The 24,479-nt window shown below is 44.7% G+C and overlaps 2 protein-coding genes across 4 annotated transcripts; both read right to left on the reverse strand.

Moving 5' to 3' along the window:
• Nucleotides 1–937: 937 nt before the first annotated feature.
• On the reverse strand, nucleotides 938–11,927 carry coasy (Coenzyme A synthase). 3 transcript variants are annotated; one of them, XM_088906496.1, is made up of 10 exons: nucleotides 11,795–11,927; nucleotides 10,114–10,773; nucleotides 9,641–9,729; nucleotides 9,148–9,279; nucleotides 5,110–5,299; nucleotides 4,165–4,229; nucleotides 3,967–4,051; nucleotides 3,221–3,318; nucleotides 2,321–2,467; nucleotides 938–1,556 (listed from the first exon to the last, which is right to left on the reverse strand). In XM_088906496.1, the coding sequence occupies exons 2-10, from the start codon at nucleotides 10,760–10,762 to the stop codon at nucleotides 1,485–1,487; spliced, it is 1,527 nt and encodes a 508-aa protein (XP_088762622.1). In that variant the 5' UTR covers nucleotides 10,763–10,773; nucleotides 11,795–11,927; the 3' UTR covers nucleotides 938–1,484. The 3 variants fall into 3 exon arrangements, with proteins under 3 accessions (XP_088762622.1, XP_088762620.1, XP_088762621.1); XM_088906494.1 differs by having other exon boundaries at nucleotides 9,515–9,729; XM_088906495.1 differs by having other exon boundaries at nucleotides 9,515–9,729; nucleotides 10,114–10,769; nucleotides 11,795–11,912.
• Nucleotides 11,928–18,905: 6,978 nt separating this feature from the next.
• Nucleotides 18,906–23,157, reverse strand: hsd17b1 (hydroxysteroid (17-beta) dehydrogenase 1). The gene is made up of 6 exons (XM_088906367.1): nucleotides 23,061–23,157; nucleotides 22,506–22,667; nucleotides 21,052–21,231; nucleotides 20,413–20,506; nucleotides 19,530–19,713; nucleotides 18,906–19,070 (listed from the first exon to the last, which is right to left on the reverse strand). The coding sequence occupies exons 1-6, from the start codon at nucleotides 23,155–23,157 to the stop codon at nucleotides 18,906–18,908; spliced, it is 882 nt and encodes a 293-aa protein (XP_088762493.1).
• Nucleotides 23,158–24,479: the final 1,322 nt, after the last annotated feature.

Genomic DNA, 24,479 nt, shown 5'->3' on the forward strand with positions numbered 1-24,479 from the left:
CTTTGTCCAGCCTTTAGAAAATGAGAACGGTAAACAGTATGTCAGCTCCAGGGCGCAGTATAAACAGGGCGCTTTCTCAAGAGGACACGAGGCAATACACAAGCCAATTAGAGCCCGCCTGCAGATGACCAGACCCGGCCGGGCGCTACAGATTACGTTACATAATCGTCATATGACGTCACCGACGCTCTACCTATTGATAGAAAGGCTGTGCTGTGACCTTTTTCTTAAAAGGTCAGCACCTTTAAGCCTGAAAGATCCGGCGAGCAGAACATGGGAATTTCCAGAACACTCCACATTCCAAACTCAGGTCACGCAACTGCATTCCTCAACCGCTGACGCTCCGCTTTACATATTTAGCAAGGTGACAACAATTTAACCAATTTAAATTTTCCCGAGACAATACTTAATTGCTCCTTGCAAGGTCTCTAACTGTTGGACCTTTGAAAGCGCCTGTGCCTTTGTAATAAGATGCAAACTTCGAAAAGTACCGATTTTAATGTTGTGCAGACTTTATGGCTATTATCATTTTTAGACCCAGCAGTTATCCTAAATATACTCACTAACATTTCTCTAACATACTTCCCGAATTTCTCCGTATCTCTATGTGGTTAGTACTGAAACGTGCTTTATTTCCAATAATTTCCAATAGATTGCTGTTCAGCGGTGGTTAAAGGCGCCACCGTGTGGCCAGTATGTCGAACTGCAATGAACAGGTGTAGTTTGCACCTCTGACCTCCAAGTGCCTTCTGAATTAATGTTACATCCGTGCATAACATCATGCAGGGCCTGATACAGGAATTGTCTCTTCATATCGTGTGAGAGAGTTGTACTTTTTTAGAGCGTGCCCATTTTGGCCATGAAAAAATCTTTTTGATCATTCATCATCTGCCCGAGCCAGGGACTGCACGAGAGAGTTGAGCTCGCTTTCCCCTCGTTTTCGACTTTATTTTGAAAGTTTTCAGAACTCGTACAGCTGGAAATCACAATCCTGATTCTGTTACATTTTCAGCCTCAAACTTTGTCCTCCAATTTAAAACAAAATCAACAAAAATGCCTCTAAGGTCTAATACCTAGAACATTAAAAATAAATCTATACATTTTGGTCTTCAGTAATGCAATGAAGTGAATTTGACTTGCGTCACTTCAAAATCACTATACACGATATTGAATTTTTACTTATGTTAATATGCATCATTTGAAAAGCGGGGTTTTACAAGAGGATTAAATAGTTAAAATACAATCTGACAAAGTCTTCCAGCATCGGATGTACCAATTCTCTGGCCTGACGTGGGGATTAGTCTTCTGTACAATGCACTCTCTCATTGCAGCTGTAACATTAATAAATACTGCATATTACCAAAAATACTCAGCTTCTGATTTACATTACAGGCACTGTGTTGGAAGAAGCAGGGCTAATACTGGCCCAGCATGACACAATCTCTCGGTCTGTGTCTCAGTTTGGTAGTTCGACTTTGTGCTGCTTATAAAGAGGAGCTGAGATTTCGCCTCCTTTGGCTTATTCTCTCTTGGAGAAGATCCCAGGCTTTCTGCACCTGGAAAAAAAATGAATCAGGAGTTTGAAACATATAGGAGATGTGATGCACATTCAGGAAAAAGCCCTTGGTATTTTTTTTTAATCACAGTTCAGTATGTGATGCACAGGGAAGCGCTCTGGGGCGTCGGTCACAGCACTCCGACCCCTTGATCCGGAGTCAGTCACACAGTCAGAATGTGGGGGTCACAGTGCCGAAAAAGAAATACCAGGACTTCGCTGGGCTCAAGCAGTGAAGAGGGAAATCCCCAACCCTTGGTTTTCACAGAGCGGAGAGAGAACTGAAAACGTTATTTGCTGAGCAGATGCCCTTACACAAAAAAGCTTGGCAGCGCTAGAGGGGTCTTCTGATGACTCAGCTCTGCTCACTCTGTCTGCAAGTTGGTAAGGAAATAAGCAGAGGTTTTTCCTCTCATTTCCAAGCTGACACATAATAAGAAAGAGGACAAAACACAACCTTTCCTTTGTGGAGCCTCTTCAGATATATTCAGATGTGCACCTAAATGCACTGTGTTCTTTTTCCCTCTGCCCTTTTAGTTTCCAGTGTGGAAATATCCCTTTCTTAGCATCTGACACCCTGAGGCATCTACATCTTGTGTGCCTGTCGGCCTGTGCACTCACTCAAATCCAGGTAGCAGTAATGGTGCCGAATCTGTGCCGTGTGAGAGCCAGATCACGATACTGGTGCTCCACAAGCACAAGAACAGTCAACACAATCTGACGCCACCTGCACAGGCGTCACACCTGTCCGGCTCATGCCCTCACCTGTCTCTGCGTCACCTCTGGCTCCCACAGTGTGCACAGCACCACGTTCGCGCACTCCACCTGCTGGGCGTTGGTCCACTGGCTCGCCAGCCTCCTCCGCGCATCCTCCTCGCTCGCCCCGTCCCGCCGCATGATGCGGGCGACAGCCTGCGGGGAAATGAGACCGCTGAGCTCTGGGCGGAGGACGAGCAACCGAAAGCTGCAACCCTGCCCAACCCTGGCCCACTGGCGGCCCTGGGAGAGCTCCCAAAGGGTCTAAACAGGATTCCTGGGTGGCATCCTGTCGTGCAGGTTTATTTTTAAATCTGGTACCAACATCTTTTCTTTATTTTTACAACTTATATGGTATAGGTGGTTGTATGTGACTGGAGTGTACGGCTGCAGCTCCTGTATGTCTTGAGACATGCTGACGTGCTCCTCTGTGCAAGTTTTACCCACCTGCACAGGCGTGGCGACAGCCCCACAGTGCTTTACAGGAGAGCTCATGCTGATTGGAGGAGCAGCGCATTTGCCAATGATGTCACTGCAAGCCTGAGGGCACCCAGCAAGTCACATGAGTCACTTGCTGGCAAGACAAGAGGATCCTGGGAACCTCATCCCAGTGGCGATTTATGAATTGTTCACCGCTGCTTGGAGGAACCCAGTTCACAGCTGGGCAGGGACGACTTGCCCCAGACAGAGACCAGTAACATCAAGACTGGGGCTCCCAGCCCTGGCTGGGCCAGACAGGAGCCCCCTGTAGCTTTCCTTACGTTCCTGTGGACAATGCTGAGGAACAATGGGCGTGGTGCGAGAGACAGGACTGAATCCTTTGCAGTAAACGTCAAATGCTTTTCACGGGGCTCTCTTGTGGAAGAATGATCCCTAATCCCAGATCGTACATGGTATCCAGCCACCTACCTCCTCCTCTGGGATGATGGTGACCCACACCTCATGCACCAGGTCTGTCCAGCCAGCCTCCAGCAGCACCGCAGCGTCGACCACACACACCGTCTTACCTGCCAGGAGCAAAAGCCCAGTGGCAACAGCAATGAGAAACGTGCATCTCATCTGAGCCCCTCACGTCTAGAGATTCTCTCAGTTTTGTGTCTCTTTGCATTCGTCCTCTTATTACAGCCAGATAACCAGCGCACAGCTGCCTCACCCATTCATCTTAAATTTGACACCACAGGCTCCGATATCTCCTGGATTCACATTCAGGATCAGGATAGGACAGGAGCACTCAGGAGACTTAGCGTCTACAACAGGGATCTGAATCCGAACTCCGACAAGTACTGTCACTGCACATGCAGTATAATCAAGTTCCACGAGTGTACTTTTAATCAATAAATTAAGCAGTCGCAAAAATTGTATCTTCTGTGATTCCATGTTACTCCTACTGACTTTTATCTTACTACTTTGAACAACTTTCTCTGATTAATGCAGAAAAACCAAACCTATGTATCAAATGAACTATAGTACCATATATGTATCCCTCAAGTAGAAAACACGTACACACAACAAATCTTGTTGTGTCCATTGCAAAAAAAAAAGAATGGCTTAAGACCACAACTATCATGAGGGGTGTATTAACAGAAGGAGATTAGTAAAATCCTGAAGAAAATGATTTCACTGTGAAGTAACAAATTAATAACATCGATACATACCCTTCTCTCCAGCATCTCTGATTTGTTTCTTGACTAGGAGAGCTATCTCGGGCCACACAATGTCTGTCAGGCATTTCAGCTTTTCCTTCAGCAGGAGAAATGAAAAATTCCGATTTTAATAGGAAAGAACACTCCCCTGCTCATGAAACCACATAACAAGGGCTTAATAATAAAGGCTGACAGACCCTCTAACTGTACCTTATTCCCAAAGACCTTCCTGCCAAGAGCGCGCCGGTCGATTGTGCCATCTTCATTCCGAATGTCTGGAATGGGGGAACAAATTTCACAATGCAGAACAACAGGACACCGGTTCGGCTCACCTGACACGTATCAACGTCTCAGCACGTCTAGTTGAAATCGAGAGGTAAAAGACAAAAACTGAATTTTCAGGGTTGGTTGATAAAGCAAAACATCAAAGAATGAATAATTAGAACAAAATTAGGAGGCTGTCTGGGTGGGGATGTGAGAAGAGCACAGTAACAGGTACAGTAGGGACGCTGCAGTACTGTAATACCAGTGCAAGAGGTACAGTAGGGACGCTGCCGTACTGTAATACCAGTGTAAGAGGTACAGTAGGGACGCTGCAGTACTGTAATACCAGTGCAAGAGGTACAGTAGGGACGCTGCAGTACTGTAATACCAGTGTAAGAGGTACAGTAGGGACGCTGCCGTACTGTAATACCAGTGTAAGAAGTACAGTAGGGACGCTGCCGTACTGTAATACCAGTGCAAGAGGTACAGTAGGGACGCTGCCGTACTGTAATACCAGTGTAAGAAGTACAGTAGGGACGCTGCCGTACTGTAATACCAGTGCAAGAAGTACAGTAGGGACGCTGCCGTACTGTAATACCAGTGCAAGAGGTACAGTAGGGACGCTGCCGTACTGTAATACCAGTGTAAGAAGTACAGTAGGGACGCTGCCGTACTGTAATACCAGTGCAAGAAGTACAGTAGGGACGCTGCCGTACTGTAATACCAGTGCAAGAGGTACAGTAGGGACGCTGCCGTACTGTAATACCAGTGCAAGAGGTACAGTAGGGACGCTGCAGTACTGTAATACCAGTGCAAGAGGTACAGTAGGGACGCTGCAGTATATTTCAGTGTTATCATGAAGAATGGCCGACAGCAGAGGGTCTGACGAACCTGGGCCAAACTCCTGCAGGACCCTGTGGTAAGCTGGTGCCCCAGGCTGGTACGTCTCGTGTCCCAGCCGGTCGCTGTCGATCCAAACGGCCCCAAGACCCTCCAGCCGCCGCGCGATCGAGCTCTTCCCACTCCCGCTGCCCCCCGTCAGCCCAATCACATAGGGAAAGGGAGGAATGTGCGGATTTTCCTGCAGGACAGACAGGAAAGAGAGGGACACAGCATTACACGGGACACAGACAGGAAAGAGGTATTGTTTAACACATACCATACCAAATACTTCAGTGAGTTTTGAAAATGGACCTTAAGAATAAAATTCATAAATTGGTTGAAATTATAAGACTATACTGTTTCTGTAAAATAAGAGAAAGGAAGCAAAAGAATGTGGCAGCATTTGTTGTTTGAGAGGGAAGTTGAGTCAGAGAGTGAACTGCAATGGAACAAGTAAAAACTATTCCACGCTAATAAGCAGAAAGCTATTTTAGCATGGAGTTACTTTTTACTTGTTGCTGATTGTTGATTGAGTGACCCTGATGTTGAATTATCAAGAAATGGCAGGATAACATCTTAGGATCAATAGGCTACGAGCAACTAAATAAGCAAGACAGGCAGATGGGCTCTCTCATTTGCCAGCTTTCTTATATAAATTAGCAGATTTAGAATTACTATATTCTTACAAGTATACCAAATTCTTCAAACGTCTAAACAATGATCCAAAACAATGGAAGTTTAGTCAAATCAATTATTGGGACAAAAAATGTTCAGTTAAGGAAATGAAAATGCTCCATGAAGCCACTGGCATTATCAAAAGCAAAGACTGTACTGCACCGTGCTCCTGATGCAAAATCCAGATCTTAAAGCCCACTGTAACAAACAGGGTTTGATTTATTTCTTAATCAATTAGAAACCTGTCATTTTAATTCCATAAATTGATCTGGTGTTCTTGTATTCGGCACTCCACCCACGTTCTAACTGCTTCTTTCAAGTGGGGGAGCTGGTGCCTATCCCAGCAAGCAACGGGTGCAAGGCAGGGTACACACCCTGGACAGGACACCACGGCACACACACACACCAGGACCAGTTTTCCCCAGAAGCCAATTAACCTTCCAGCAAGTCTTTGAACTGGGGAGGAAACCGGAGCACCCGGGGGAAACCCTGTGAACACAGGGAGACCATGCAAACTCCACACATACAGCACCCCCCCGGTTCAGAATAGAATCCAGGTCCCCAGCACTGCGAGGCAGCAATGTACTCTTTAGGAAAAAATCTCTTCGCAGGCTGTGCTGGTGACCAGACCACATAACCTGATTGCCGGCAATCACTGGACTGATTTGTGCAGCAAAGCAAGCACTCCGATTTCAGTAAATATCTGGCCAAGGGTCTATGTTTTGGGAAATTCCGATACAGTCAAGGTCTCACTGGGCCACTGCATTGAGGACTTCCTGATTTGAATTCAGGCTCACATGCTGCTATTTTGATAGCAAGGAGCTCACATGCTTCACCTTTTGCAAAGGGGACTGTGTGAAAAAAGCACATAAACAAAACTTGATAACCCACCCAAGAGTCTGTAGCTCACAAAAATTAGCACAGAGGTCACTACCACTTCATGGCTTTCTTTGATATAAAAAGGTCTGTGTGATCCTGAAATACACTGTGGGACATTCTGTCCCACTTGGAACAAAAGGAAAAACAAAAATATTTTCCTTTGTTGCCTAACAGTAAGCACATGTTCAGTTTGGATGCAATGCATAGAGGTCCTGTCATTATCTTATTAAATGCATAAATCATAATCAGTGTCACTCTTCTGTCAGAAATCAGGCTTCAGATAAAGACGGTCTAGTGCTCTTTTGTTTTAAGAAATGTAACAATCTGGAAGTGTTTCACAGTTTTATTAAATCAGTACACACAGTAAAACACGACAGGATCATTCTACTTATGAAGAATCATTTTTTAGAAAAAAACACTTTGCTCATTTCACATAGGGCAGATTCTCCAGCAAGCGAGGTGTTATCTTTTGTTGTGTGACGACCCAATCAACATGTTCTAATCCAGGGAGATAAGAAAGTGAAGAGGCGTTTTGTCCTGTGCTAGAATTCAGACAAAATACCAACTCAAAGAAAATCTAATCTATAAAGCAGACAAGGTCTTGATTTACAGCCTGGTCTCAAGGACACACACAGCCTGGCACCTAACTGACAGACAGCAGCTCATTCGTACAGCGTGTAACAATAACACTGATTTGTCACAGGATATACGTTGGGACATTTCGGGTCAGGCATGGAAACAGCAGACGTCTGGTTCAAAATGCAAGAGGATGTGTGTTTCAATGTGCCTGAGGAATTAGATGAAGATGAAACATACAAAGTTCTGCTTTGATTGTAACAGCACAACCACTTGAGGAGCTGGAAAAGGAACAGCAGAGGCCTTGTACATAAGCGGCTTTTAAATACATTTTGCATTTCTCCACCTAATGATTTCAAAATACATCCATCCGTTTTCTAACTGCTTCTTTCAAGCCTCAAAATACAAATGAATCAAAAAAGGTTATACTCCAAAGTGAGACTACAGCCAAGATTAAGCTGTGATTGCTGGAGACTGCAAATTTTATTAGAACAGCTAATACAGTCTTGCTGTATTAGGCAATATATTAGTTTTTAATAAACACTGCAATCAGCTTATGAGTATGAGTGTCACAGTAGAGACAACCTATTACAATATGTATGCAGTTATTGGTTCGCTGTGCAGTTCCTAGTTTTTAAGAAATAGCTACAATTAAATTTAAGGGCTAAATTTAACGAATCCTAACTGCACTTAATTGTACATTGCATTGTATAAATGTGTGTGCCTAAAAATTACTCAGTTCCTGTATCTTTCTGTTCTTTCATACAGCAACTGCTAAGGGACAGACAAAGCCAGACAGCTTACAGCTCAAGCCAATAGGACAGATTGGACAAAAATGAAGTGAAGGAGATGACAGCTGCTTATTGCAATAGGTATACAGAAGAAAAGCAGGGTAGCATGTTGATTAGCTCTGCTGCATCACAATTAACGGGCTCTGACTTTGATTGTGGACTAGGATGGAATCTGGTTTCCTCCCACATTCCAAAGATGTGGCTAACGTAACTGATGTCTCTAAATTGCCTCTGTGTTGTGTGGGTGTACTGGGACAGACTGGTGCCCCTTCCAGTGTGCAGTCCTGTCTTGTGCCCTGTGCTAAACACAAGCGCACACAAGTGAAAGACTAACTACTTCTTTTCACACTGCTGCACGTTTCAACTACCAGCTCCTGGCTGGACATCAAGGGTATTATGAATCATGGGAATGAAATGAAAAAGCAGTCAAAAATGAAGGAAAGAAACCATACCAACAAGCTGACTCCCCCTGAACACACAACGCCCCCCTCCCTTCCACACCAACCTTTCTAACACAGAACTGAGGAAATAAAAAAACACTTCTATCCCAAGAGCCCAGCTAAACATTAGCTCATCGGGTTGGCCTGTGATTCTGAGAAAACATGGACTTTGTACCGAATGTCATTTTATAAGAAGAAGTGCTCGCATTTTTACTGCACTTTTCATCACAAAGGGTCCCAAACCACTTTACATATAGGAAGGAACCCTCCTCATTCACCACTGAAACACAGCACCAGCCTAGAGGATGTGCAACAGCTATGATGTGCCAGCAGCCCCACTGCAGATCAGTGCAAAAATTAGACATTTCTTCAGCAGCTGAATTAAGGGGGTTAGTTCTGGGAGGATAGATCATCCCACAGAACAGAATACAGCCACATCTCTGGGATTAATACCATGTTATCTGGCAAATCATGATTAACACTATTAAGAAAAGTGCCACTACTCACAACTACTGGAATCAGTAAAGCTAACTTGCCTATCTCAACTGTTGACAAACAGATGTTTTAAGCACCGAGAAGTGGAAAGGAACTCCACATCTGCCACAGCAGGATGACACCGTCTCAATTCATTCTAGCTTCTATACTCTACGGACTATCTCAACTTTAGGACAAGGGCTTGTCTTCACCTTGGGCGGAGAGAGAAGGGTCCCCAGCAGACGTGTGCGAAGGCTGGAAGAGCTGATCTTCTCCTCCTCCGTGTCACTGTGATGAGCATCTTTGATCAGCTGGATCTCATGCAGGACGAGCTTGGGGAGGCCCTGTTAACAACCACACACACAGACAATATCACTGGTACAGTCCTAGGCACAAGGGATTGCTGCTCTCACAGGCATGTGGTGGCAAAGCATACTGTGCTGAGAAGGCTAGAGAGCTGCCTGAGCTGGACACAGACCAGGCTGCATCTTAACATACGGGATGAAAGCAGATCCCAGAATGCCTGCTGTTGACTATTGTTTGTTTTTTTCAGTTGCCCGTGCATGAGGCGAAAGTTACATTCTCCAGCCGCTTCCTGTTGACCGCCTCCCCTCCTTTCCTGGTCTCCTCGCTGACCACAATGCACTGCAGGCGGGGGTCGGTAATGGAGGGGCCGTAGGGGTCCGCCAGCGGCACGATCTCAACCTGAAGGGAGGGCTTGACGTCCTGCAGGAATTCGCGCAGCTTCTGGACTCGCTGGGCGTAGGGCTCGATCAGCTCCTTCAGCACTTTGTCTGGAGAGACAGACAGCAAGTACAGGGGTACAGGGGGGCTCTGCCATCCTGCTGGCTCTTTCAAGCAACAAGGAAAGGGGGGGGGGGGAGGGGGGAGACTCCCATTGCATCGCAGCTCGATCCACAACAGGTTTCACTACTGACTCATGCTCTTGCAGAAGTCAACAGCAATTTCTAACTTGTAATCTGATCTCCCATACAGCTGCATGGAGCTGTTCCTCCTCGAGTGAGCAAGACTGGAAGGCCTGTCCTGGACTCTAAGACAAGACCACCCTGACCAGTCTCTACAACCAAAGAGCACTTGCTCAGCAGTCAATAAAGGAAACGGGGAGGCCGCGTGTGAGGAGATCACGGAGTTAAAGGGGGACAGAGCGTCAGACTCACCCTTCAGCAGCTCCCGATCGGAGACGCCTATCAGGAAGCGCTTGTCCGCCAGCAGGCAGGAGAAGTTGAGAAGGGTCTTGTGGGCCCCGTGGAGCCTGTCGAAGGTGCCCCCGACCACCACGTCGCTGTAGGTCTCCAGAAGCTCCGCCGGCCCCCCAGCGCAGTCCTCTGCAGCCACGTCCAGCTGGGGGTCCAGCAGCACGGAGGTCAGGCTGGGCGTGCAGGCGTAGCAGCTCAGCGCGTACGTCCGCAGGCTCTGGCGCGCCGGGCCGGGCTGGCCGGGGTCCGGCAGGGCGAAGTCGGTCAGTACCACCTCGGGGCGGTGGGCCAGGGCCTGCGGCCGGGGGAAGGGGTTGACCCCCAGCCCGTGGTTCCGGACGTGGGTCAGCAGCACGCGCACGTCCAGGTGGCCGCACACGTGGGCCGCGTTGCTGTACAGCCGGGTGATGAGGCCCGAGAGGTCGCACCCGGCCGGGATGCAGACGGGCCGGGCCTGCGCCGCGCTGCCCAAGTTGAGCCCCGGGTGCAGGTGGACGTACAGCGTCCGCTCCACCAGCTGCGCTGCCGAGCTGAGCACCGGCGCGATGCGCAGGGGGAGGGCGTGGAGGGGCGAGGTCAGGACCAGGACGCCGGTGCTGAACATGGACATGCTGGGGCTGCCTGGGAGAGGAACAACAAGCTCTTCAGACAAGCGATCTCAAGCAGAAACCAGTCCAAACCAACACCCAGCCAGTGAGACAACAGACTGGAATCTCCCAACCCGGAGACAAACAGTGCAAACTGAACAAGGACTGCTGGACCCTTATCTGTTTCGAAGTCATACTGCCCCTGCTGTTATTACAGCATCACCATTTTATTCCCAATGGAATTTGGGAATATCGCTGTTTTTAGAAATGGACATGATCCCATTACAGGTATAGCATCAATTTAACAAAACGAGGCAGGTTTTAAGATGTTTCGGGTCAACACGGTAGTCTACCACCAGTTTGCTTTGTTCCAGAATAAAACCAGTGACTTGGGGATACTTGTCTGCATCATGACTGTTTAAACAGTGGAGAGAGAGGACCAGATGACGAAGGAGATCTACATTTTTTTTGGTTTTAACCACCCTGTTACTGTTTGAGTGAACAGGAACGTTATGAAAATTGTGGAACCAAGCAGGACGAACAGTATAACTCAACTACAGCTCTAGCAGAAAACTATTCTAAGCGTTTTTTGTAATTTCACACTTTTAAAAAAACTACCCATTTCCCTATGGCCGCTGCAATAACAATTAAATATGCATACGCGTCGTCACAGCTAATTCTTTGGCAGATTAACAGTCACGTAAAGAGACTTTAACTCCTGGATGCTGTTTTACATTTCAATAGCATTCGTCGTATGCTTTAAAAGTTGTGGGGTAAAAACACAGGATTTAGTCGGACTTTAGAACGTTTTCAGCCTGACGTCTATCCTTCAGCAAATACAACCAGTATACACCGGGTTTAAGTAGCGCATTGCAAAGAAACCAGGCTTTACATAAAATTGAGGAAAGAGATCGGTTGCAAAAATTCGATTTTTAGGTTTATAAATATTGAACATTGAATTTCCAAGATGGGTTTTCTAAAGACTTGAACACGTCTGTGTTACTTAACAGAACTACTATGTGATACGTAAAAGTATAATGGTGCATTTACCGTACCGTAGCTTAAAAACCTGTCACGTGAAGAGCTATATTAACATTATTTCGCCTTTTAATTGCACATTATCGTTGATAACAACGTTCGTCCAACACGGCAGGCTTCCCGACAGCTATATTTGACCTACCGGTTACCTAACCACCTGACATAATACTACGCTCTCATTGGCAGACCGCCTTAGTCACCTGCTCAACATCAAGTCCCAAACTTCTTCGTGGCGCTATGAATTGTGGGTTATGTAGTTTTTCGTCGGGGTGGAAAAAGTCCGAACATTCTACTTAGTCTTTACTCCAAACCATCACATCGATTCGATAAATTGTCCACGCTTACCATTTCGCGCACTAGTTAAGACCATAATGCATCGTTTGCACTACTTTTTTTGCACATCTCTTGTGCTGTCATTTAACTTTGTTGTTGTTGCTGCTGCTGTTCTGTGCTTGCTTGGTGTTTTCTTAATGTCTTTGTATGGTAGCTTATATGCAAATAAACATTTCATTGCACTTGTGCATATGACAAACTGAACTGAACGTTTCTGCTGAGCAACAGCTAACAGTTGTAAATTAACTGTAGCCACAAGAGGTCGCCTTAGTTTAGACATTTTGCGGTGATTGCTTAAAGGCATACAGTTGAAAATCTTACAACGTGTTTTCTGTTTTGTGTTCTTTTAAATGTGGGACCATAATGGAACGAACGTCGAAAATAAGAATAAAATTGGCCATCAGCCTCGTTGTTGTATGCTGTAAAACGTATTCTGTGTGACGATACCACATTGTACACCCATCGTCCCGAGCGCCGTGCCTTCAGTGTGAAGTTTAAAATGGGATAAAACTCGTTTTCTTGCTCCTAGATGGGATCACGAATCAGCACCAGGCCACACGAGCTAGAAATTGCTGAAAATGGGTTTCTTTTAACGTGATCGTTTGAATTCGAATATCTGAAGTTCTTGAATTTTTTTTTTGTCTGCAATGCTGTTTGACATAACTATTGTTTCGTCCTTGCACAATTATGAGCACACTTTTAGAAATGTACAGCTCTTTTCTTCCGTGTAGAATCGTGGCCTATATTTATGTCGGGTTTCACGTGAATTCGCTATTACTGACAATTACAAACTGAAACGTATGAAGTGTGTACACGCATAAGTCTTCAGGGAGTTTAAATAGTCGTTTATACCCTTCTTGTAACAACAGCGTTCCTCCAGAGTCAGGACTGGTCGCTATTTGCATGAGCTTCTGCACGAGTTGTTTTTTTTATTAGAAAGCTTAACCGTGGTTTACATTTCTAATAAGGAACACAGGGCTTTAAGAGTCTAGTGTTTCGAATCACCGGTGTCTAAATCCCCACAAATCATTTTACCAACTCCCCTGAAAGTAACAGCGTCCGCGGCTGTGGCAGAGCGGATGAATTAATGTTGTCAGCAGATTGTGACGGGCTACTTCAATAAGGCTTCAGGTGCGCGAAGGGATGCAGTCGGACTGTGTGTCAGACAAAAGGCCGGTTCCTGTCATTCAATCTCGAGAGTCCGCATTTTCAATGTCGTCGCGGCGCATCATTCCTACCGTCCGCTGGACACGACAGAAAAGTCATTTCGAATTCCAGGTAGACGGAGATCCTCCTGCCTGTGACGGTGGTGCCCACGCACACGTACCTCAAGCAGAGCTTTGCAGTCCCGATCGATTCTGCTGAAGGTTTTTCTGTGCTGTTTTTTTACAAAGCTAATGTAACACAAATCTTCTTTGTTTGGTTGGTTTCAAACGACTAGATTAAAAATGTGCATAAAAGGCAGTGCATTCCCAAAAGGCTGCTTTCGATTAAATTCCCGATCTCCCACGTCGTCTCACAAGAGTTGTGTTGCGTTTGTTTGTTTGTTTTTTGCGCAGTTTTCTTGTGGTAGAGATTTGGTCCATTTTTTTCTGGCGTTTTGCATGTGGAGACAGAATTGACGCGCTATATTCCAGAAGCTATCGAGATCTGTTATTGCTGGCATGCTGCGTGCGGTGTATTTCCATGTCTGTCCGATTTGGAAAATACTGGGTCCCATCGATAAAAGTATCGATAAGTTTTTATTAGAGGCCAACATAACTCTGACATGGGTAAGACGGTACAACTCACGTGAGAATAACGGTGAGAATAATTCAACTTTCAACAACGACTCATTTGTCATTTGTACTAGTATAACAATACTCTTCGTTTTATATAGCGGCTTTCATTAAAGGCAACAATCAAAGCATCGGGTAGAAACATCGTAGGTGTACCCCCATAAATGACCTTCAGGGACTAAAGGATGACTACTGTCACAGTATAACATTGGTATTTACATCTTTTTCAAGGGGTATAGCAACTCTGTGTAGCTTTCATACAGTGGGCTCGACTTTAACTGCGGACACGTTGTTTTTCTGATTGATTAATTGATCGATGAAGAAAAAAATAGGACAGGCAAGGTAGATGCGATCGAGGTTTTAACCTGGACTCAAAAACCTTTACCTCACCAACTTGACCTTATCTGGGCTGCACTAAAAGCCAGCTTCATCGGAAAAAGACCACGACAAAAAAGGGGGAACTCGTTTGCCCTAAACAACCAGGCTACCGGCGGCAGGTACAATGGTATCGCGCACGAGCGAGGGTCTGCCTTCCCCGGTTCCCCCACGGCACGCGCATCACCGTCACCTGCAGTGATAAGAGTGAACGAGAACGGCCTCCGCGAGGACGGGGAGGAGGGGAGCAGCCGGGCGCTCGCGGTCCATCATGCGTTCATAGCGGCTTATAAAAAGGAAGGGACGCGCAGCGCCGGCCATGTAGCTCGCGCTGGACTTCCTCCACTCGCCGTGCCCGAGCCCGAGCCCAGAGCGCGTGAAGGTAAGAACTCGGCAGACGGCGATAATGACAGAGCGCTGTATTACAGGAGACAAATATGTAAGGGACGTGGGGGTGCTTTTCTCACCGATAAGCCTATAGATAGATTTTTTATGAAAGAGAGTCGCCTTTTTTTAAAACAAATTAAACTTTTTTTAATAGCATTCATGCAGAAACGAATGAACTATTTTTTTCTCGCCTTTTTTTTTATGACTGGAGCTGTGGAATTAAGGTCGCATCGTAATTGTTTTCATTGCAAAGGAATTTCGCCCGTGTTCAAAAGGTGCGCATGCTGTTTATTCTTATTTTGGATGGAGTTGAAAGAAGACAAGCAGTCCAATGGATAAGAATAGATGTAGTGTACAGTAACAATGCAATTTATTCGTTATAACGGAGATAACAGTACTGCACCTTGGACGTCGGCGCGTACGAATGCTTTTCAGATTTAATAAGTTATGCAAACTCTCTAAAGATTTCTTACAAGTGTATGTTTAGCATTTGCTTTTTATTATAAAATATCGAGTTCATCATCAATATATTACCCAAAGTGGGCAGAAAAATGATAAGCACTGTCGCGCAAGTGCGAATTCCTTTGCTTTGATCAGTACTAAAAAACCGAAAGGATAACTAGTCGGTATATGAAAAAATAATATGGATAATTAAATTGTTAATTACTTTTTACTGACAAGAAATATGAATAGCGTTTAAAAACATCCCTATTAAATGAACCAGTCTGCAGGTCAGTGAATGGTCGCATATAATTCATTTGCAATTATACATAATATACAGAATTGATTTAGCTAATGAGGTGCGGCAGATCTTTCATTACGCGGGTACAGTTGATTAAAATGTTCTTTTATTTAACTATAATACAGGTGTGTCGTATTCCTAAAGGGGAGTAACCTAGATTACTGCGAAATAAAGAGGATATAGCTGAGTAGGATATACAGTATGACCGATGTATAAAACGTACTGCAGATCTGTGGAAAGAAAACGGGTTGAAGTGTCTGGATGTACTGACGCAAAGTCTCCTCGCCGTTCACTGTCACCTCACCTGTCCTCATTAGCCTTAAGCAGTTCTCTCCAAGATTTATACTCTCGTCTGACCTTTGGAGGCTGAGTTAGAATTCAAGTCAGATCTGTTCTTCTTGCTGCTAAATCTTATCGAATTCAGGTGTTAAACTGATTCTGGGACATTCAGCATGCACACTCAACTAGCACAGATGTAGTGGAGGCATGCCCAAATTTTATTTTTGAGTTAAGTTGGATTCATTTAAAAAAAATATTTGTTTTAGTTTTAGCGCAGAAGCTCTGGATGCCAGAAAGGAATCCAGTGGCAGACGTGCTGTAGAAAATGGAGCTCCCCGCCAGAAGAAACTTTTCAAAATGATTGTTTGGCATCACAATCAGCAGGGATACGCTAAGACTGCACAGGATTTTAAACGTATCCTTAAACAGGGAGTCAGCATTATGCCATTTAACCATTACCCCTGCAATAAACTGGATGTTATTGTTTAATTGTCACATGGAACGAACATGGTGGATATTTTTAAAAAATTATGAATACCATGAATAAAACCTGAAATAAGATGAAATCCAGTTATCCCACAATTGAAAAGTGGCACCAGTATGGGCCTCCTTCTTTAAAAGCAGAAGCAGGATTGATAAGCAAAAATTGTCTCGGATGGTAAGAATTCAGGAATCCAGCTTTGGATTAACAGGTTATTAAACGGCAGCAATACTTTTAGCAGCATTAACAGCAGCTAAAGATCCTTCTGTGAGAGATCGGAAATATAGTGAAATACGGTGACAGTCGCCCAAGCTGATTGAGTGACAGACGACTTCCTCCTAGACACAGTCCAGGATGAAGCTGGCTGCCCTATTATCCGTGTTTTGGGTTTCCTGTCTGTTGGGAGGAGTTCAGAGCCGACCACTATGGGACAACAAGCTGGACTTTCTTGAAAACAGGCTGAGAACACTGGACCTGGCCAGGAACAGAGAGCTGGTAAGTCTGTGCCTTTGAGACCTTTTTAATACCTCATGTTACTTGCCAAACACTTGCATAAAGTTTACAGACCGTGCAATTAAACTGCAGTAAGGATGCATTTGAACACATTCCCTATTACAATATCTGGTTAGGCTGAGAATATGCAACCCTTGCTAACTTCAGAAGTATTTCATTAAGGAAATGAATTGGGGAGCAGAATCTGTGTTGCACAACACCCAGTACACCTGGACTGAGTAGCTTTGAAAATGTCTGTTCAGAAACTCCCTAATGCTTTTGCTCTTTAGTGCATTAATATAGTGCAAGCTACTTACATAGCACTGCAGTATAGAGCACATAAACAGTGTCTTACCATTAATAAGCAAGGCAGTGTACCAACCTAAGAATTATTCAGAATGTTGACAGCACTGTAAAAGGCACAACCGACAAAGATATTTTTTTAATGTCCTGATCAGGGAGGAGGCAGTGTGGAGAACAGAGCACCGGAGCGTTTTGTTGGCACTGTAAAATGTGACAATGACTCCTGCCCCTCCTGTGTGTCCCTGTGTAGTTTCTGAGTGCTCTGCAGTCCTACTTCAGTAACAGAGGGGTCAGCGTTGACCGGACAGCTCCTGCCTTCCTGTTGTTCCCACCAAAGAGCTGGCAAACTCGGAAGGATGCCCTGCTGGAGTCTGAGATGCCAGGGGAGGGCATGGATCTGTCGGAATGACAGCCTTACCCATCTGGAAGGCATCGGGTAAGATCCTTTGCTTCAGGCAGTATTACTGCCTCTCTTCCACCCACCCATTCACTTCCTAACTGCTTCTTCCAATTCAGCAACTGGGGGAGCCGGAGTCTATCCCAGCAAGCAATGGGTGCAAGGCAGGATACACCCTGGACAGGACGCCAGTCCATCACAGGACAGAGACAGACAAATGCATACAGTACGCACTCACACCAGGGCCAGTTTTTCTCAAAAGCCACTGACTGTAGGAGGAAACTGCAGCGCCAGGAGGAAAGCCATGCATACACAGGGAAAGCATGCAAACTCCATTCAGACAGCAGATGGAGTCCATACCTGTGTTTTCATATGAATGAAGGGAGATGAGCAAATGAAGACTTAGAGGAGGAGTGAAAGTGAAACAAGTAGAAATTAAATCCTCCTAAATTCCTTCATAATGTGTGCTTAATGAGCTACTGATTCCTTTATTACTATATGAATGTAGTCATATACACTCATGGAAAGGAGAGTTATTGTTGTACATTGATTGTTAATTCATGTCTTCATTACACAGTGTATTTCTATTTTGCAGGTGAATTAGAATGACGGACACCATTTTTCTTATTGGATTTTTAAATACTGAAGGAACACGTTCTGTACGGACAGCCTTGCCAGGGTGATAATGCAAATGAAATGGAAGACATCTTACATTGTTTTATAATGGTGGTAACTGTAAAACCTGGAACATACTATTCTTTCTATTTTCACAAATAAAGAACCGTCTTTAGCATCTGTGTATGTCAAATGCTTTCCCCAGGACCAAGACATCTTATACAGTAGCGAAAACAAGTATCTGTAACAGTAATACAAGTGACCTTTTTTAAGGGCTAACTGGTTTTCTAATATGATGAATTAGATCACATTGACAGTTTTTAAACTAGAATAGAACTGAAAATAATTTCTGCCATGCATGTTTCTGGTAAATTAAGATAAAACCATATTGAAAAGAAAAGATATAGACCAATAATGTGCTTGCGGTAAAGGGTTTATGATGTGTGAGGGACCGGAGATTTTCAGAAACCCCCTATGATGAACTAAAAGGCTTCTGTACTGGAGGGGTTGCTGGGGATTGTGGAAGGATGTCAGTGTGGTGAATGCGGGAAAATAATGGTTTTAATAAATTAGCAGAGCTTATTCATGGAAATCCTCACATAAACAACAAGAGCTTTGATATGTTAAAGAAAATATTAATTTATTTTACTTTTTGTACACACACTAAGTGTATATACACTGACGTATATACCTCACAGCCTGATGTGGCAACTGGAAGAAATAAAAAACACCACCATCTTCGCCTCTCAACAGTTTTATAACAGGAAGTACAGGAGGCTTACCAAGTTAGGGCCCTTGGCAAGTGCATTTTCACGCATTCTTGGTTATAAAAATACAATCTTGTGAAGTTAGGAAGGTACAGCTGCTATATGGATTTAATTTAACATTGCTACTTGTGACTCAGTTTCTACATTCGTGGAAACAGGTCCGTAACTTTGCAGACTCTTCAAGCGTCCTCTGTCGGGTTGGCAGAGAAGATAATTTTGCTCATGGTTCGGACATACTGAGATCCGTCCTGGAGGGCCAGTTTGAGCGTGCTCAGGGGCATCAGGGCGGTGCTGGTGTAATAGCGCAAAGCAGGGGAGTCAGCCCCTATGACATCCAAAAACACCTGAGGGAATAAGACACGATTGAGATCGGACACATGCTCAACACCAACTGTAAATCTCACTGAGTAAAACAGATATGTATATAGAGATAAGTAACAGTGTGATTATAAAGCCAGGCTTTATGCACTCCTTGATCCAGAGACAAATGAAACTGTAGGTAATACATTGCTTTTAAACATGAAACAAATCCTAAAAGCAATTATATATCAACTAAATCTAATATGGGAGGCATGGTGGCGCATTGCTGCCTTGCGGTCCAGGTGATCTAGATTCAATTCCGGACCTGGGTTACCATCTGTGTGGAGTCTGCATGTTCTCCCCAAGTTGGTGTGGGTTTCCTCTGTTAATGGGCTTCTGGGAAAACTGGCCCTGGTGTGAGTGTGGGGTCGTCTGTGTCTGTGCCTGCTCTGCGATGGAAGGAGAGAAGATGGGTGGATGAAGCCAATACTGAAGGAGCCCACCTTGACGATGTCCGCCGTGTCCTGCGCTGCGTCCTGGAAGATGCTGTCGCAGTGCTGCAGATACAGCTGGTACAGGTCCAGCGTACGTGCGTCCACCTGCCGCAGGGACACGTCCTCCGCCTCCGCCCTCCGCAGGTTGGCGATGAAATCTGTATTGACGGGGCCACACTCGATCAGGCTGACGCTGCAGAGCCAACAACAGACCCGCTGTCAGTCACAGAGAGCCCCCAGGCCCAGGAGCCAGGCCTAGCAATCCATCGAGCGTTAAGACAGCGGGAAGGTTCGGGTTTTAAAAGCTGCAAGCGGCTGTATATAAGCTTCTCTCGTCAAGAGCATAAGCCGGTACATTACAGTAGATTCCAGGAAGGTCACTCTGCAGCGTTGATGCAGGCTTAGGTGAAAGGATGCCACCAAACCTGCAATATCTGAACAGACTCCTGAAATGGTTAAAATAGCTTATCAGGTTCAGGTCTCCCTCAATCATCACGAATGACACTCAGATTCTTATTCAAGAAGGAAACAATGTGATATTTTGGACTACCTGTTTTTTTCTTACACAAATGCAGAACAATTAAAATACAAAACCATTAAGCGATATAGTAATTCAAGCAGTACGCCTGACTGCTTATTATAATAAGATTGCTTATTATTAGTTATATTTCATTGGCATATGGTGCCATTGACCTTGCTGTTGTGCAGAGGAAACACAGTGACTGTTCTTAGGAATTCATCATAGCTCAAGCAGAGTTTGATGAAAGTGATACAAAAAGGTGTATTATAATAATAAATCAGCGTTCTTGTATTGAGGGGTAATTCAGACACATCTTCTCTCCTGCTCCGCACAGGAAGACTGTGGTCAGGTGTGCAATCCCCCGGTACTTACTGGACATTGAACTGCTGCAGGAGGATGGCCAGGCTCTCACAGACGCCTTCCACTGCAAACTTGCTGGCACAGTACACCTCATTAAAAGGCAAACCTAGCCCACAGAGACACAGAAGCTTCAAAGCTCTATTCTTCCTTACAGTGTGCTCATAGTTAGAGGACCCCTTCATGTATCTTATGTGCTTGTCTTTAAAAGTACAGACACAGCCTAGGCATTGCAATTTCTAGAGAGAAGCCCATTATTATGAGACATATTTATCTGGTACTGATAACATACATCCTTGAGTATAAAACTCCCGGCTCTTTGTTGATTTTCACAAGTTCCAAAGAGCTGGATAATAATATGTTTTCACACAAAGAAGAGCACTGCCCCCAGTTTTCGGAACAGGATTATTGCGACTAAAGACAGAAAGGACGATTCATCACATTGCTTCTTTGTGCTGTTTCTGCACGTGTCCCATTCTTTCTGCAAATGTGGAGCGTTTCGTCTTGGAACTAACAACGGGTCATAAAAACCAGCACATCCCAGCAGTGTAAGCCTGCTCATTTTTATTATGCCCTTTTTATAACACTCCCAACTTCGGGGCGCCCCCCTCCCCCTCCGCCCCCCTTTCTGCCCCTGCCGTCTCGTCTCCTCACCCTGCAGCCCCCCCAGGCTGCCCGTCACGAGAATCCTCCCGGATCTCCGGGCCTTCATCCCAGGCAGAAAGACCTGGATGGTGCGGATGGTGCCGAACAGATTTACATCAAAGATCCGGGTCATGGTCTCGTAGGACTGAGCCTCCAGCGGACCCATCAGCCCCACACCAGCGTTGCACACTGTCAAGAAAATAGAGAGTCTTGATGATCTACAAAGCATGTAGCTCTGTGCCTAGATTATGAAGTAACTAACAATTTTTTGAATTGAAATGTGTTGGTCATGACAATGAGTTACAGGACACTACTCTGAGACCTTGTCAACACCTTGACCCTCAAGGAACCCTTAAGGAAAGAGCCAAGTAATATCTAGGGGTGCCTTTAAGGAATTGGTCAGAGGTCAGGCCAGATGAGGAGGTGTCCACTTCCTGAAGGTCAACATATTTCTCTCATTTAAGCCTCTGGTATCCTGCAGGTGCCCGGCAACTCCATGCCACTGGAGTGTGCTCCTTCGGGAAACCCTGATCAGTGCCTGCCACCATGGGATTGAACTGGCAGTTTTCCAAAAAGATGTGTAAATGAATGAATGACGATGAGATCAGTCAATTTTTATACCATCTAGCTACACCTGCTCCTACTAAAGATGTACATTAGAGGTTTTATAACTTAAAACATTTAATCATGGCTTAATATTCAGGTTTTGACGAAGTCCTGCTCACACAGGACTGCATTTTGTAATGTTTCTTTTCCTGCTGTTTATTTTCTTACATGTGTGCTCTTAGACACAGAGCCGTGACGTTTCTACTTTGTTTTTTTACGATTATTTAGCAGACTGTTTAATTACCCCAGAGAAGACAATAGCTCCTCAACAGAGTCCTGAATGCTGTCTGTGATGAAATGAGACAGGGAGGAGCGTCGATGGGTCAAAGCCAGTTGCCTGTGGGGCTTTGATCTATGTTGTATTTGGTTATCATGATCTCCTACGCAAATTTTCCATTTTAGTTTCACCGTAAACTTGTTCATTCCTTCTGATCTTATTTTGATACCCATGAGCAATTTGTGCCAATGCCTAAAAAAATCACCATACTAAAAAACTTGCTTTGAAAATGCTTTGGTCTTACTTTTGAATTTGCGGGCCACAGCACGACCGGATTTTAAACACATGGATCGCTATGACATACTGCTTTTCACAGCTAGACGTGGAAGAGTTTCTTTTAACAAAGGTGTCTTTCTGTTGGACAGCACTCAACAACTTTATTAACCGATATCCATTACAGAATTAGAAAGCACTCCGTTTTCAACATCAAAACAGAATTTTATCTAAACTGGCCCTTCAATAGGCGATACAGATTCTCAAAACTTTACTTTTGATAGATGACCATCTGAGAAAAGTAGATACTGTTTCTGACACAAGGGTAATAAGAAATTGTCATCTGTTGTGTAAGATGTTGCATTACCTAAGATGTCCACTCTCTTTTCTTCTATCTTTTCTTTGGCATTCAGAATGGACAGCTGGTCAGTGACGTCCATCTGGAGAATGTCCATGGTGTCAGGGTGGACATCCTTCACGCAGTCCATCAGACGCCTCTTCTTGGCTAAATTACGCATCGAGGCATAGACTGCAAAACAGACCTGGAGTCAATCTCTGCTGCCCATACACTAAGAAAGATTTTTTTGTAATCAATAAATTCAATAAATCAGATTGCAGTGATTTGTAAAACAATTGAGATATATTAAGCCTGTTTAGAAGATTTTTAAAGAACCAGGGACTCCCAGGTATCACTTTTCTTGCTGGAGCAGCACATCACAGAATCAGAAGCCCTTAGATGTCTTAACACAATTGAAGATGTGGATAAAGGATATTTCTCTTCCTGACAGGTCAATCACTTTTCATTTATTTGCACTGCTGTTTAATCTTCCAGGTGTTCCTAAGCCTGAAGTGGTAATGACTACAGCTAGAGTCATTCTATACCACCGACAACAGCACACTTGCTGTGAAGTGAGGCACTCACCCTTGAAAGTTTTAGATGGGTCAGAGGCTAGATGCACAGCCAGCCTGAGTCCGATTCCTGACGAGCAGCCGGTGATGAGGACCACAGTTTTATCCATAATCCACCACTAACTTTATAACATGGAGGCAAGCAAAACAAATAGCAAACAACCGCCTTTACTGTATACAGTATGAAGCTTGCAGGATGCTCCTAGATGTCTTTTCCTGTGCTTGAGGATGCGTGTGGATCATAAAGTTCCTTCTGGAGGCACTGAGCTGAAAGCAGCACTGGAGAGACAACAACCCCTTCGTCTCATCTCAGAGTTGTTTAGTCTTCCAGTTTTATCACAAGGTTTTGCGTGTCTAAATATTTTCAGAATAACAACATTCCTAGTCCTGTACTACAGACATTCCCATTGCGGATTTGAGATGCATCCCCATTTCCCAAAGGAGCAATCCAATCTGATCCCAAGAAAGACCACAGATGTGTGGTCTCACGTTACAGAGCAAGGGAACATCATTGTCGTTTTGTCTTCTGCAGTGGCTTTGCATTGCTCTTCAGGGCTCTGCACAGGTGAACAAAGCATATGTGTAAAACTGAGACCATTAGGAACTTCTCGTGGTGCGAAATGTAATTGCAGTAGGTAATCAGGAGTTATTGATATTTAGAAAAAGGAATCAATAGCATATGCTTATATGTATCTGTCTGGAAGAAGTTTAAAGAAAAAAACAAGATGATAGTTCCAACCAAGCCTGGAAAGCTGGACTGAAAACAGATGCAGATCTAAACAGCGATTACAAGAACTGGACAGGGTGGTGCAGAGAACTCTGCCAGTGTGTCCATCTAATGTTTTATAAATGCAGTTGGTAGAGAACCTGTTCTTGAGGTCTTACATTCACCTATTGCCCCAAGGTGAGTAATGATCACCGATGTCCTCTGAGGAAGCAGGGTCTGACCTATTCCTATTCCCATCAACAGCTACCTACGCACCGTTCATAATCTAATGAATCTGGCTAAAGGAGACTTTGCAATTCTTTCATGGCCTTATCGACTGATGAATTAAATGCAAGCAAAGACATCATGAATGCCCACCTATTTTTCCCCTCAGCATTGTGCTAACAGCAATGTGTTTTTTTTTTTTAAAGGTGATCAGATCCTTTCGAATGCACAGTGTCACATTCCTGGTGGTAATTGTGGCTGTTATGTTGCAGCGCACGGGAATGAGAACATTAGCTCCTTGAGTGTGAAAAGCTATGTGCGTCACGAAGGCTCGGGGAACAAAAGCTCCCCCATAGCCTTCAGCTGGTTCACAGCATAAGGCGTCCAGAGCTCAATTTGTGAACAAGAACAAACAACTGTGTTGCATTTGGAAAGGTGGGCTTCAGTGGCTATATGCACTGATGAATGTCACAGTACCCACAGGTGTTACAGCTTCGCTTA

Source organism: Atractosteus spatula, chromosome 26 (genome assembly GCF_055471065.1).
Source record: "Atractosteus spatula isolate fAtrSpa1 chromosome 26, fAtrSpa1.hap1, whole genome shotgun sequence".
NCBI classification, from domain to species: domain Eukaryota; kingdom Metazoa; phylum Chordata; class Actinopteri; order Semionotiformes; family Lepisosteidae; genus Atractosteus; species Atractosteus spatula.